The sequence below is a fragment of the Delphinus delphis genome, chromosome 4, assembly GCF_949987515.2.
Source record: "Delphinus delphis chromosome 4, mDelDel1.2, whole genome shotgun sequence".
Classification (NCBI taxonomy): domain Eukaryota; kingdom Metazoa; phylum Chordata; class Mammalia; order Artiodactyla; family Delphinidae; genus Delphinus; species Delphinus delphis.
Genome location: NC_082686.1, coordinates 143,071 through 158,347, shown reverse-complemented (window position 1 = coordinate 158,347; position 15,277 = coordinate 143,071). Strand labels below are relative to the sequence as shown.

The window sequence follows — 15,277 nt, the reverse complement described above, 5'->3', positions numbered from 1 at the left end:
GTTTCCTATCACACATGGCTCTGCATCCGTTTTTGATGGACTTTCCCCCCGTATTTCTCTGTTATGGTAAATTGGCGCTGACAGACCTGGGTCCTGGAAAGACCTCTGGCTTCAGGGTTTGGGTGGGTGGGTGGGCCACACGGGGAGGGGTCGGAGGGTCAGCAGCATCTGGGGAAACAGAACGGCCCCACCAGGGCTGTAGAGGCAGCACGAGGAGAGGAGGGTCTGGCGCCAGCCACGGCGACCTCCTGTGACCACTCGTCCCTTCCTCCACTGCCTGCAGGTCTCCACTGTCATCTCCCGTTTTATACCTGGGGAACTGAGGACACAGAACAGGTGTCCAGGAGCAGCCAGGTGGTCTGACTTGAGCCCAGTGAGGCCCCACAGTCCCGGCGGGGGTCCTGGACCCGGGGCACACTCCCCTGGAGTCTTCTCCACGGCCCCTGGTGGGCCCGGAGCCCGTGCTCAGCAGCTGCTCCACTCTGAGTCTGGGGGCAGGAAGGCCTCTTGGGGGCCAGGTTTCCATCCAGAGCCGAAGGCTCAGGGGGGCCGGGGTGAGGGGGGGACGCAGCCGAGGCATGTGGACCCCCGGCACTCGTGAGCTCTCACAAGGGGCCTCAGGGAAGGACCCCCTCGACCCCTCTTGCCGTCCAAAATAGGGTCCATTCTCAGGAACTGGATGATTTTGCTAGGATTCAGAATTTATTTTTCTCTATTAAAATGTCTCCTGTTAAAATTCAAAGTCAGATTTAGGTTGGCTCCTGAACCTGATCACCCCCGTGTACGTGTCCCATCCTTTGGATCAGCTTCGAAGGACGTTGTTTTGATGCACTTGAGTCAGGAGGGCCGTGCTGCCTCTGACCCGGAGCACGGTTCTCCTTGCAGATCCTCCCTGGAGTGAAGGTCATCATTGCCCACAGCGAGACCAGAGGGCCCCTTGGAGACTCGCACCTGGGCGAGGTGAGGCGGCGGGGCCCCAGCGCCCCGGACCTGCTCTTCACCCTCCTCCCCGTTCTGCCCCGGATTCGGGAGTTCTGAACCTTTGGGGTCGCACGTGTTTTGGGGAACCTGTCCCCACAGTGCTTGTGCTCCTGGACCCAGTCCCTGGGTAGGATTTCAGGGTCCTGCCCTTGGGATGAAGCCCCCCACCCTGTTACCCCACTAGCAGAGGGAAACCTTGAGTTGCAGGGCACTGGGTGGCTTAAGGAGCCTCGCAGGAGCCAGCAGCCATGGAGGAAACAGCTGTCCCTTGAAGAGAAGTTCCTGCAGCCCCCAGTGAGGGACAGCACGGGGCAGACCCCGTAGCTAAGAGGGGTGGTTTTCTCCATCCTGGGGACACGGGGCAGGGGGTTCCTCACTGCCCCAGGACACAGGCTGTGCTGGGGTCCTTGCTATGCCTGCGTACAGCACCTGGTCTAGAGTAACGGGACAGGTGGGACCCAGTACCTGGTGGCCAGGACGGCAGGTGGAGCCTGGGTGCCCAGGCTGGTCTGTTTCGGTGGGAATGGTCTCAGCTCCCAGTTCCGGGCCTGGGGGCCAGCATCCTGCACTGCTGAGGGCAGCACCCACGGGTGTCCACACACACTGCCTGGCCCCTGACCAGCTGGGACAAGGGCATGGGTGGACCTGGGGCTCATGCCGCATCGGCCAGGAAAGGTGTCCTAGTCCCAGGGCTGGGTGTGCTCTGCCTGGGGCCTCGCCCCAACCCTACCCCCTTCCTGGCCAGCTGGGCCCAGGCCTGTTAGGGCAGCAGTGGGTCCCAAGACAGTCCTGGCAGGTCTGCCCCAGGCCGGGACCCATGTGGCCACGCTGTCTCCTCTTTCGGACCCTGCTTTTGGGGGATACCTAGAGCCTGGTAGTCAGTCGGGAGCCGCCTGTGGGTCCTGGAGGGCCCTGGCTTTAGAAGGGGTCCCTGGGGGCCCGTGACGCTCTGGGCACCGTTAGCCCACGTGCAGGCGGGTCAGCGCCCCGACTCTTGCTGGCCCTGTGTGCGTGTGCACGTGCAGGTTGCTCCCAGTACATCGCTGTCCCACAGGCGTCTCTCCGGGGTCCAAGGAGGGGAACGGTTCATTTGAAGGAGGACAGTCGCTTGCTTTCCATGCCTGTTGTTGTAACTTAGTTCAAGTGCCCCGTCCCCGCCCCACCCCCGTGTGCTGTGGCGTTGCTGCCGTGAATCGGCACAGACTGTGCCGGGCACCGTGGCAACTGACCCCCTCGTCCCCTGGGCCCCCAGGTCTGGGTGAGTAGCCCGCACAGCGCCACTGGGTACTACACGGTCTATGGGGAGGAGGGGCTCCACGCCGACCACTTCAGTGCCCGGCTGAGTTTCGGAGACACGCAGACCGTTTGGGCAAGGACTGGCTTCCTGGGATTCCTCCGAAGGACAGAGCTCACCGACGCCAGTGGAGGTGAGGGGTCCCTGTGCAGCCCCATACCGGCACCTGAGCCCTATGCGGGTGGCATCTTGGGGGCCCCCGCTGACTCACCTCGCCCCTCGCTAGGAGCTCGTGTCTCTAGGTGCCCTGACACGGTTTTCTCTGAAAATTACTCTTTTTCCTTCACTAGTCTTGGACCCCAGCCTCTGTGGAGGATGTGGGGTTGCTGGCAGAGGCTGTGGGCCCCCCAGGCTTAGCCGTGGGCGCGTCTCGCTAGCCATCTGTTGGGCCCTCCCCACACGGCCCCCCAAGCCTTCAAAGTCCCTTGGCCACAGCACGCTGGCCAGATGCCATCAGAACTTTTGGGAGCCCCTGTAGCTGCTGCTTCGTTTCCAGAGATAGCAAAAGTTTTTGTTAAATACATATTCAGACATGGGCGTAACTTCTCTGAATCTCAGGGGGCCGAGCGTGGCAGGAGGGTGTTGTCAGGCAAGGTTTGAGTCGCCAGCCATCGGCACCGCGTGCCGTGCTGAGGTGGGCGAACTGTGCTGTCCACAGAGCGACACGATGCGCTGTACGTGGTGGGGTCTCTGGACGAGACGCTGGAGCTGAGGGGCATGCGCTATCACCCCGTCGACATCGAGACGTCAGTGGTCCGGGCGCACAGGAGCATCGCCGAGTGGTGAGGGCCTGGGGCGCCTTTCACCCAGCTCTCCGGGGCCAGGGCAGGCACTTCGGCCATGCAGGTGAGGCAGCCACCTGCCTCTCCAGGAGCAGACCCCAGACACGCTCTTGGGATCACGGGCCAGAGACCCCTTGTTTGGGTTTGCTTGGTTTTTCCTCTTCCTAATCAGTCTTAAGCTAAGAGTCTGTCCGCAAATGCACAGGCAAAACGTGAGAGCTCCATGGTTATCCTGAAATGCTTCAGCTTTTAACATGAATTTCCTAATTTAAATGGTTAAGACTCAGGATTTCTTCACTTTCTAGGGAGCTTGCCTTGGGAAAGGTACAGCTTTCGACATCACATATTTTTGATTCTTAGCGAGAACTTTAATTAGAATAGATATTCCTGTAAAACACACTTAACTTGGCCTTTGAATTGTAACTGACCTTGAGCAGGAGGGTGACGTCAGTGAACCTACTTTGGTTTTTTCCACTGGTCTCTTTCTGATGCCCTTTCCCAGCCCCCAGAGCCTGTGCCCGACCCCGTGTGACACCGTCCGCCTTCTCCCTGCAGTGCCGTGTTCACCTGGACCAACCTGCTGGTGGTGGTGGTGGAGCTGGATGGACTGGAACAGGATGCACTGGACCTGGTGGCCCTGGTGACGAATGTGGTGCTGGAGGAGCATCACCTGGTGGTGGGCGTGGTGGTCATCGTGGACCCAGGTGTCATCCCCATCAACTCCCGCGGGGAGAAGCAGCGCATGCACCTGCGTGACGGCTTCCTGGCCGACCAGCTGGATCCTATCTACGTCGCCTACAACATGTGAGCACAGCTCACACCCCAGCCCTGAGAGGGGCCTCGGGGCGTGTCGGAGGTGCTAGGATGTGTGAAAACACAGCAGCATCTGCAGCCCCCAGGGAGCGGACCCCAGGCCCTGGGAGCACGGTGCCCCGCCTCCTACGCTCTTACAGGTCCATCTCATTTTAAAAACCACTTCCTGAGTTATTCAAAGAAATCTTTTTATTATCAAGGACATTTACAGAAGCATGAATGTCAGTATTTTAACAGATGGGGTGACTGGGAAAGAGGCCTGGTGTGGGCGCTGCGGGAGCTGCAGGTGTGAGTCTGCACTTTTTTAGGCTGAAAATACAGTTCTCAATTTTAAAAATTCAAATGTTTTTTCCCACTTCAAATGACAAGTTCATATATAGAATTTATGCTAGGAGGAATTTGAGGCCCAAGTACAGCTGTTTCGATTCTGATTCACAGGAAAGCGTGGAGCCCAGAAAGGCTGGTGGACAGGAGTGAGCCTGGCCTGGCCGCCCTGCCCACCTTTGGGCCCCAGACCAGGCACTGGACGCACATGCTTCCTCTCTTGAAACAGGTGTGCACGGCTGTCTGCCTGTGTGGTCACTAATGCTCGACAGGGGCCATCTGGGGCCGTCAGGTGAGGTGCTCTGTTTCGGAAAGATAAACCAGCATTGAGTTTTAAACCACTTTCTAAGTTTCTGATTTCTTGCTCTTCAACTGAAGTGCTTGTTTTCATAACCACAGTAGAAGGTCTTCTCACTGCACGGAAGTGTACTGAATTATTATTTTTATTCCACGTCAACAGATGTGGAAGCCCCGGTGGGGTGAGGTTTCCGTCCTCGGTGATGTCTGCTGAGCACCGGCAGTGCAGCCGAGGGGCCCAGCCCAGGAGAGCCTTGCCCCTTGCTGTTGCGTTTTGAGTTGTGTGCCTGTAAGATCTGGCCAAATCATGTTCAGTTATTTTATTCTAACTTGACCAGACTGAGTGGTATAATATTATAGTAAGTCTAAATCAAAGAAGAAAACGTGATATCCTTTAGTTACTTCTAAGAATTGGAAGTGAAGCTCGAATCTAAGACAGAGTATTTTTGTATCACTAATGAAGAGTATGTTACCAGTTGTCAGGGACTGAGGGTGGGAAAGTTTATGAATCATGCATGCTTCCTAGAACAACCAGGCTTTTCTGGAATTCGCCTGGATCAGTACCTAACAAAGTTGTTACTAATTCTCTACCACTTTACGTTCTCCACCAAAAAGGCCCGGCTCGCTGGGCCAGCTCTCACGTGTGGCTCGTATTCGGCTCCAAGTGGCTTGCGCCCGGTAGCTGTCGGCCTGCAGCGCTGGCCCGCAGTGTGGTGGGTAACAATATGCTGGAGTTTGAATAGTCCTCTTGTAATTGTGTACATAATCTATGTAATTTATTGTTTGACATACAAAGGTCCTAGGAGTTGACTAATGGGCATTCCTTATAGCAGAATGGCCAGCAGGGGAAGAACTACCCAGCCTTGTATGTTGTAGTTTTATAACAAACAAATATTATAAAATTTTTGTATTGAAAGGTCGGTGGCAGTAAGACAAGGTGTCTTGTAAATTAAGATTTTAAGAAGCATTAAAATGTTTTAAAATTACTCTCTGGGAATTCTGTATATCACACTAAAATTTTTATATCATTATGTTAATAAAGTTATTGACTGTTTGTAATTCTGCATTTTGAAATGTGTGAAAAGGTTTTTAAAATTACCCCAAATACGATGTATTTTATTATGCATTCTTCTTTCCTGGATATAAAAGCTACAGCATAAAATCTACAAAGCACATTAAAGTATAAAGAAGAAAATTTAAATCTCCCATAATCCTACCTCTCGGTGATGACAGCTTTAGTACTTGATGTAAATCCTTTCAAGGATTTATTTTTTCCTTTAAAACACTTTTACAAAATTAGGATCGATTATTATAATTTTATAATCAGCTTTTGTAGTTAATAAATTAGACTTTTAATCTGTTACATATATTCTTCTAAATGTTTTAGTGACTGTGTCATATGGGAGGGGGGCTCGACTGCATGCAGCTTGTATTCACTCGCTCAGTGTCAGCGTCGTTTCAGCCGTGCTGCCGTGAACCTCCTCGCGGGTGTGTGTTCAGACTCAAGACCTGCCTTGGGCTCAGTTCCTACAGGTAGAGTTCGTGCCAGGTGTGAAGCTTTGGGCGCCCCTGCCCTCGGAAGCACACAAGGCAGCGTGGGAGAAGCATTTTCCTGGCAGCCTGAGAGCACCGGCAATAAATAAATAAGTCCTTGTCAATTTGATAGTCAAATAAGTATCATGTCTAGTGATGCTGAGTATGTTTTCACGTGTTTGTGGTCATTTTAATTTCTCGTTTGATGTGTTCTATTTGGCAGGGTTTTTTTTTTAATTCTTTTTAAAAATTTATTTATTTGTCTGCGTTGGGTCTTAGTTGCGGCACGCGGGCTTCTCTCTAGTTGTGGCACACAGGCTCCCGAGCACGCGGGCTCAGTAACTGTGCTGCGCATGGCTCTCTAGTTGTGGTGCGGGCTCCAGAGCACGCGTGCTCAGTAGTTGTGGTGTGCAGGCTTAATTGCTCCGCGGCATGTGGGATCTTAGTTCCCCGACCAGGTATCGAACCTGCGTCCCCTGCATTGGAAGGCGGATTCTTAACCACCAGACCAAAAGGGAAGTCCCTCAAGGGTTTTTTTTAAATCTTTATTGGAGTATAATTGCTTCACAATATCGTGTTAGTTTCTGTTGCACAACGAAGCGAATCAGCCATATGCATACACGTGTCCCCATATCCCCTCCCTCTTGAGCCTCCCTCCCATCCTCCCTATCCCACCCGATAGGTCATCGCAAAGCACCGAGCCGATCTCCCTGTGCTGTGCTGCCGCTTCACACCAGCCAACTATTTACATTCGGTAGTGTGTATATATCAGTGCTGTTCTCATTTCGCCCCAGCTTCGCCCTCCCACCCCATGTCCTCAAGTCCATTCTCTACGTCTGCCTCTTTATTCCTGCCGTGCAACTAGGTTCATCAGTACCATTTTTTTTTATTCCATATATACGCATTAGCATACAGTATTTGTTTTTCTGACTTACTTCACTCTGTATGACAGACTCTAGGTCCGTCCACCTCACTACAAATAACTCAGTTTCGTTTCTTTTTATGGCTGAGTAATATTCCATTGTATATATGTGCCACATCTTTTTTCCCGCCCCCCGTCTGGAATGGCTGCTCCAGCTCTATTTTATTTTTTTAACATCTTTATTGGAGTATAATTGCTTTACAATGGTGTGTTAGTTTCTGCTTTATAACAAAGTGAATCAGTTATACATATACATATGTTCCCATATCTCTTCCCTCTTGCGTCTCCCTCCCTCCCACCCTCCCTATCCCACCCCTCTAGGTGGTCACAAACCACCGAGCTGATCTCCCTGTGCTAAGCGGCTGCTTCCCACTAGCTAGCTATTTTACGTTTGGTAGTTTATATATGTCCATGCCACTCTCTCACTTTGTCACAGCTTACCCTTCCCCCTCCCCATATCCTCAAGTCCATTCTCTCGTAGGTCTGCGTCTTTATTCCCGTCTTACCCCTAGATTCTTCATGACCTTTTTTTCTCTTAGATTGCACATATATGTGTTAGCATACGATATTTGCTTTTCTCTTTCTGACTTACTTCACTCTGTATGACAGACTCTAGGTCCATCCACCTCACTACAAATATCTCAATTTCGTCCCATTTTATGGCTGAGTAATATTCCATTGTATGTATGTGCCACATCTTCTTTATCCATTCGTCTGTTGATGCACACTTAGGTTGCTTCCATGTCCTGGCTATTGTAAATAGTGTTGCAATGAGAATTGTAGTACATGTCTCTTTTTGAATTATGGTTTTCTCAGGGTATATGCCCAGTAGTGGGATTGCTGGGTCGTATGGTAGTTCTATTTTTAATTTCTTAAGGAACCTCCATACTGTTCTCCATAGTGGTTGTATCAATTTACAATCCCACCAACAGTGCAGGAAGGTTCCCTTTTCACCACACCCTTTCCCGCATTTATTGTTTCTAGATTCTTTGATAATGGCCATTCTGACCGGTGTGAGGTGATACCTCATTGTAGTTTTAATTTGCGTTTCTCTAATAATTAGTGATGTTGAGCATCTTTTCATGTGCCTCTTGGCCATCTGTACGTCTTCCTTGGTGAAATGTATATTTAGGTCTTCCGCCCATTTTTTAACTGGATTGTTTGTTTTTTTGATATCGAGCTCCATGAGCTGTTTGTGTAATTTGGAGATTAATCCTTTGTCTGTTGTTTTATTTGCAAATATTTTCTCCCTTTCTGAGGGTTGTATTTTTGTCCTGTTTATGGTTTCCTTTGCTGCGCAAAAGCTTTTATGTCTAATTAAGTCCCGTTTGCTTATTTTTGTTTTTATTTCTGTTACTCTAGGAGGTGGGTCAAAAAAGGTCTTGCTGTTTATGTCAAAGAGTGTTTTTCGTATGTTTTCCTCTAAAAGTTTTATAGTGTCTGGTCTTACATTTAGTCTTACGTTTTGAGTTTATTTTTGTGTGTGGTGTTGGGGAGTGTTCTAATTTCATTCTTTTACATGTAGCTGTCCAGTTTTCCCAGCACCACTTATTGAAGAGGCTGTCTTTTCTCCATTGTACATTCTTGCCTCCTTCGTCGTAAATTAGGTGCCCATATGTGCGTGGGTTTATCTCTGGGCATTCTATCCTGTACCATTGATCTATATTTCTGTTTTTGTGCTAGTACCATACTGTCTTGATCACTCTTGCTTTGTGGTATGGTTTGAAGTCAGGGAGCCTGATTCCTCCAACTCCGTTTTTCTTTCTCAAGATTGCTTTGGCTATTTGGGGTCTTTTGTATTTCCATAAGAATTGTAAAAATTTTTGTTCTAATTCTGTGAAGAATGCCATTGGTAGTTTGATAGGGATTGCATTGAATCTATAGATTGCTTTATATAGTCATTATAGTCATTTTCAAAATATTGATTTTTCCAATCCAAGAACATGGTATATTTCTCTATCTGTTTATGTCATCTTTGATTTCTTTCATCAGTGTTTTATAGTCTTCCGAGTACAAGTCTTTTGCCTCCTTAGGCAGGTTTATTCCTAGGTATTTTATTTTTGTTGCAACGGTAAATGGGAGTGTTTCCTTAATTTCTTTTTCTGATTTTTCGTTGTTGGTGTATAGGAATGCTAGAGATTTCTATGCATTAATTTTGTATCCTGCAACCTTACCAAATTCATTGATTAGTTGTAGTAGTTTTCTGGTGACATCTTTAGGATTATCTGTGTATAGTATGTCATCGGCAAATGTTGACAGTTTTCCTTCTTCTTTGTCCAATTTGTATTCCTTTTATTTCTTTTTCTTTTCTGATTGCCGTGGCTAGGACTTCCAAAACTATTTTGAATAAGAGTGGTGAGAGTGGACATCCTTGTCTTGTTCCTGATCTCAGAGGAAATGCTTTCAGTTTTTCACCATTGAGTATGATGCTTGCTGTGGGTTTGTCATATATGGCCTTTATTATGTTGAGGTGGGTTCCCTCTATGCCCTTTTTCTGGAGAGTTTTTTTTAATCATAAATGGGTGTTGAATTTTGTCAAAAGCTTTTTCTGCATTTATTGAGATGATCATGTGGTTTTTATTCCTTAATTTGTTAATATGCTGTATCACATTGATTGATTTGAGTATATTGAAGAATCCTTGCATCCCTGGGATAAATCCCACTTGATCATGGTGTATGATCCTCCTAATGTGCTCTTGGATTCTGTTTGCTAGTGTTTTGTTCAAGATTTTTGCATCTATGTTCATCAGGGATATTGGTCTATAATTTTCTTTTTTTGTGATATCTTTTTCCGGTTTTGGTATCAGGGTGATGGTGGCTTCGTAGAACGAATTTGGGAGTATTCCTCCCTCTGCAATTTTTTGGAAGAGTTTGAGAAGGATCGGTGTTCGCTCTTCTCTAAGTGTTTGATAGCATTCGCCTGTGAAGCCATCTGGTCCTGGACTTCTGTTTGTTGGAAGATTTTTAATTGTGGTTTCAATTTTATTACTTGTGATAGGTCTGTTTATATTTTCTAATTCTTCCTGTTTCAGTCTTGGAAAATTGTACCTTTCCAAGAATTTGTCCATTTCCTTGTGGTTGTCCATCTTATTGGCATATAGTTGTTTGTAGTAGTCTCTTATAATCCTTTGTATTTCTGCAGTGTCAGTTGTGATTTCTCCTTTTTCATTTCTAACTTTATTGATTTGCATCCTCTCCCTTTTTTTCCTGATGAGTTTGGCTAAGGGTTTATCAATTTTGTTTATCTTCTCAAAGAACCAGCTTTGAGTTTTATTGATCTTTGCTATTGTTTTCTTCGTTTCTATTTCATTTATTTCTGCTCTGATCTTTATGATTTCTTTCCTTCTGCTGACTTTGGTTCTTTGTTCTTCTTTCTCTAGTTGTTTTAAGTGTAGGGTTAGATTGTTTATTTGAGAATTTTCTTGTTTCTTGAAGTGAGATTGAATTGCTATAAGCTTCCCTCTTAGAACTGCTTTTGCTGCGTCCCATAGGTTTGGGTCATCATGTTTTCGTTGTTGTTTGTTTCTATGTATTTTTTAATTTCTTCTTTGATTTCTTCAGGGATCTCTTGGTTATTTAGTAGCGCACTGTTTAGCCTCCATGTATTTGTGTTTTTTTCATTTTTTTTCCTGCAGTTGATTTCCAGTCTCATAGCATTGTGGTCAGAAAAGATGCTTGATACGGTTTCAATTTTCTTAAATTTGCCGAGGCTTGATTTGTGAACCAAGATGTGACCTATCCTGGAGAATGCTCTGTGTGCACTTGAGAAGAAAGTGTATTCGGCCATTTTTGGATGGAATGTTCTATAAATATCCATTAGATCTATCTGGTTTATTATGTCATTTAAAGCTTGTGTTTCTTTATTTATTTTCTGTTTGGATGATCTGTCCATGGGTGTAAGTGGGGTGTTAAAGTCCTCTACTATTATTGTTTTACTGTCAGTTTCTCCTTTCATGGTTGTTAGCATTTGCCTTATGTATTGAGGTACTCCTATGTTTGGTGCATAAACATTTGTAATTGTTATATCTTCTTCTTGGATTGATCCTTTGATCATTATGTAGTGTCCCTTATCTCTTGTAACATTCTTTATTTTAAAGTCTATTTTATCTGATACGAGTATTGCTACTCCAACTTTCTTTTGATTTCCATTTGCATGGAATATCTTTTTCCATCCCTTCACTTTCAGTCTGTATGTGTCCCTATGTCTGAAGTGGGTCTCTTGTAGACAGCATATATATGGGTCTTGTTTTTGTATTCATTCAGCTGGTCTGTGTCTTTTGGTTGGGCCATTTAATCCATTTATACATTCAGGGTTATTATCGATATGTGTGTTCCTATTACCATTTTCTTAATTGTTTCGTGTTTGTTTTTGTGGGTCTTTTTCTTCTCTTGTGTTTCCCGCTTAGAGAAGTTTCTTTAGCGTTTGTTGTAAAGCTGGTTTGGTGTTGCCGAATTCTCTTAGCTTTTGCTTGCCTGAAAAGCTTTTGACTTCTCCATCGAATCTGAATGAGATCCTTGCTGGGTAGAGTAATCTTGGTTGTAGGTTTTTCTCTTTCATCACTTTAAGTATATCCTGCCACTCCCTTCTGGCCTGCAGAGTTTCCACTGAAAAATCAGCTGATAACCTTATGGGGATTCCTTTGTGTGTTATTTTTTGTTTTTCCCTTGCTGCTTTTAATATTTTTTCTTTGAATTTAATTTTTGTTAGTTTGATTAATATGTGTCCTGGTGTGCTTTTCCTAGGGTTTATCCTGTATGGGACTCTCTGTGCTTCCTGGATTTTGGTGACTATTTCCTCTCCCATGTTGGGGAAGTTTTCGACTATAATCTCTTCAGATATTTTCTCAGACCATTTCTTTTTCTCTTCTTCTTTTGGGACCCCTGTAATTCGAATGTTGGTGCATTTAGTGTTGTATGATACTCAGTTTCAGTAATGAAGAATTCTTTTTTGGTTTTTTTTGTTTTGTTCTGGTTTTTTGGCTGCTCCATGGCATATGGGATCTTAGTTCCCCAGCCAGGGATCGAACCCACAGCCCCTGCATTGGAAGCACAGAGTCTTAACCACTGGACCGCCAGGGAAGTCCTGAAGAATTCTTTTAATAGGTAACTACATGCAAAATTTCAAAACTTCTTGTGCTCAAGAGGAATAGTCTTTAAATTGTCCATGCAGGCGGCTGGGTCGCCCTCCCTGCTGTGGGTGGCCTGAGAGCCTGAAGCCTCACCCCAGGTAAGCTCACTCCCTTCCTCACTCTCATCCTCCCCCTGGTCTGCCTTTCGGGGTTCAATGGGGGAACCTTTTTACATGAGGCCGTGAGATGGTTTGGAAGTAAAATTTGCCAGGGGCAGTGCGAAGTGAGAAACTGAGATGTTATTCTTAATTTTAAGTGCCAACTGAGTATGGTGCACCTTACTCCCCAGGCTCTGAAATTGACTGAAAAGGCCAGATATCATGAATGTTCATTACAGATGCCACAAGCCCAAAGTTGAAGAAGGGCCAAAAGGGGCCAGATGAAGCTTTGAGGGGAAAAGGGGGCACAGAGGTATTGTCACCTGTCACCACCCCCAGCAGCAGCGAGCTGGTTTTTCAGGTATGTGCACCCAGGTGCTGCAGGGCTCCAGGTGGAAGCAGCAGGATGGAGGCTGTCTGGAGGCTGTTGTGCTCTGATGGGGTGGAGCACAAGTTCAAAGACAAGCAGTGCTTAGCATATACTTTACATGAGAAGATAAAGAAAGAAGGTCAGCTTCTGGCATGATGGCCTGAGAAGCTCCATAGACATGCTTGCCAGCAAAATGGGTGAAAATTATTTTTTTTAAACTTTTAAGCCTTTGGAAATGGTCCTAAGTGTATACAACAAATGAAGAAATGTCTATACATGAAAGTTCATTAATAAAAGCAAGAGTCTGTTATTTGAACCAAGACTGCTCCTCCCCTCCCACCTCCCAGCTGAGCCAAGCAGAAATTCCACTCCAAACAGGCACAGCCAAGAACACAGGCTCCTGCCCCCAGTTACCTGTTGATGCAGCTAAGTTCTGGGTGAGTGCAAGTGAGAGATGAGAGATCTCTTCTTCCATCCAGCCTCTGCTCATGGAATGGAGCCTCTACCTTGGGTAAAGTGCCTCTGAGTGTACAGGGCCCTGGGTGCCCTTCCCAGCTCTTAAGTGGTTCCATACCTGGAGAGGCAAGCTGGGAGGACCTTAGGCTACTGCCCCCAACTCCACTGAGTGCTTAGCTCCTAAAGCAGCGGTGTCACTCAGAAAGACGTGCGCCATTGTTCTCACTCCCAGGCCCAGAACCCTGGCTTGGAGATTTTGCCTTGGGGGAGAAGCAAGCTATAAAACAGGTATCTCCCCATCTCTTCCTAAAGGAACTGACTTCATTTGCACCAGAGCGTGGAGAAGTTCAATCATAAGGACACTCTCAAAAGCAGTACAAGTGTGGTGAAAGGCAATTGGGAGGAAGTTCATCGATTCAATGAAGATACAAGCTAACTTGTAGGCCAAGTAGTTTGCAGGAGAACCAGGGAAAGAGACAGGTAGGAAGAGCCCTCCTGGGGTTAGAACAAATCTCAAACACTGACTTTGGGAACTATTTCTTCAATAAATCCTGAATTGGATCACATTCAGCTATAGAGCAATTTATGCCCCCTGAGCATGCTGAAATGATAGAGCAGTCAGCTGGCAGTCGGTGGAACTTCACAGCTGGGTGTGGTCAGGGAAAGGGACTGGAGAGACCTGCCAAAAGCACCATGAGCCCAGGGCGACTAAGCCTGCCCAAGGCTGCACCTCCTTGAGGGACAATAGCAGAAGCTTCTGCAGGGGCCGAGGGGAAGAGATTTCACTGAAGTAATCCAGCCAGTCATTAAACAAAGGCCTGGAGGGAGGAGGGAGTGGCAAGAACCAGGCCTTGCTACAATGTATTATCTAAAATGCCCAGTTTCCCCCCCACCATGTTACAAAACACGTAAAGAAACAGAAAAGTATGACTTATACACTAGGAAAAAAAGGACGACGACAGATAATGCCTGTGAGATTAACCAGATGTCAGATTTGAAAGTAGCCAAATATGTCACAGAACTAAAGGAAACCATGATTAAAGAAATAAAGGTACGATGGCAGTGTCACATCGAATAAAGAATACCCACAAAGAGATTAAAATAAAATGTTAAATATAATGTATAATGTTTTATATAATGTAAATAATATAGGTATCATATAAACATAAATGTATAACTACAGATATCATTTATATAAATGTAAACCAAAGAGAAATTTCTGGAGTTGGGAAAGTACAATCACTGAAATGAAAAATTCACTAGAGGGGCTCAACAGTAGTTTTGAACTGGAAGAAGAAAGAATTAGCAAACTTGAAAGTAGATTGATAAATATCATGCAATCCAAAGAACAGAGAGGGACAAAAGAAAGAAGAAAAATGAACATAGTCTCAGAGACACGTGGGACACCAAGCTCACCAACAATATGTGTAATGGGAGTACCAGAAGGGGAAGAGAGAGAGAGAAAAGAGCAGAAAAAAATTCAAAGAAATAATGGCTGAGAACTCCCCAGATATATTGAAAACCTACACATCAGGGAGCTCAAGAAACTCCAAGTAGGATAAACACAAAAAGATGCACAGACATATGGTAAAAATACCGAAACACAAAAGAGGAAACCTTGAAATCAGCAAGAGAGAAACTATTTTCACTTACTAGGGAACCCCAATAAGATTGATAGCTGAATTCTCAGCAGCAATAATGGAGGCCAGAAGACAGTGGGGTAACGTATTCAAAGAGCTGAAAGAAAAAAACTATCAACCAAGAATTGTACCTTTCAAAAGTGGAGGCCAAATAAAGACATTCCCAGATATACAAAAAACGATTGAATTTGTTGCTAGCCAACTTACATTACCAGTAATACTAAAGAAAGTCCTTTGGGCTAAAAGCAAGTGACCCCAAATGGTAACTTGAATTCACATGAAAAAACAAAGAACACTGTAAAGATAAAGGTAATTATACGATGATATAAATGCATAATTTTTTCTCCTTAACTGATTTAAAAATCAATTGTATAAAATAATATGATTATAATGTAATCTTGGTCTTATAAAATGTATGTGTAATATTTTTGCCAATAACAGTACAAAAGAAGTTGGTGGGAGCAAAGCTGTATTGGGCTAATTTTAAGATGGTAAAATAATAATTATAACAATGTACTGTTGGGTTTGTAACATTAATAGATGTAATATATATTTAAAAATCATAAAAAGGAGGAAAATGGAATAGAGATATATAGGAACAATGTTTCTGTATCTCACTGGAAGTAAGCTAGTATAAA

General features: G+C 45.6%; 1 protein-coding gene across 1 annotated transcript in view; it reads left to right on the top strand.

The window, feature by feature from the left end:
- Window positions 1-5,848, top strand: part of DIP2A (disco interacting protein 2 homolog A) — a 92,134-nt gene extending 86,286 nt beyond the window's left edge. The window contains exons 35-38 of the mRNA XM_060010182.1: window positions 886-960; window positions 2,234-2,408; window positions 2,934-3,057; window positions 3,613-5,848. Coding sequence (XP_059866165.1) covers window positions 886-960; window positions 2,234-2,408; window positions 2,934-3,057; window positions 3,613-3,865 — 627 coding nt within the window. The 3' untranslated portion in view covers window positions 3,866-5,848. The remainder of the gene's footprint in view (window positions 1-885; window positions 961-2,233; window positions 2,409-2,933; window positions 3,058-3,612) is intronic.
- Window positions 5,849-15,277: the final 9,429 nt, after the last annotated feature.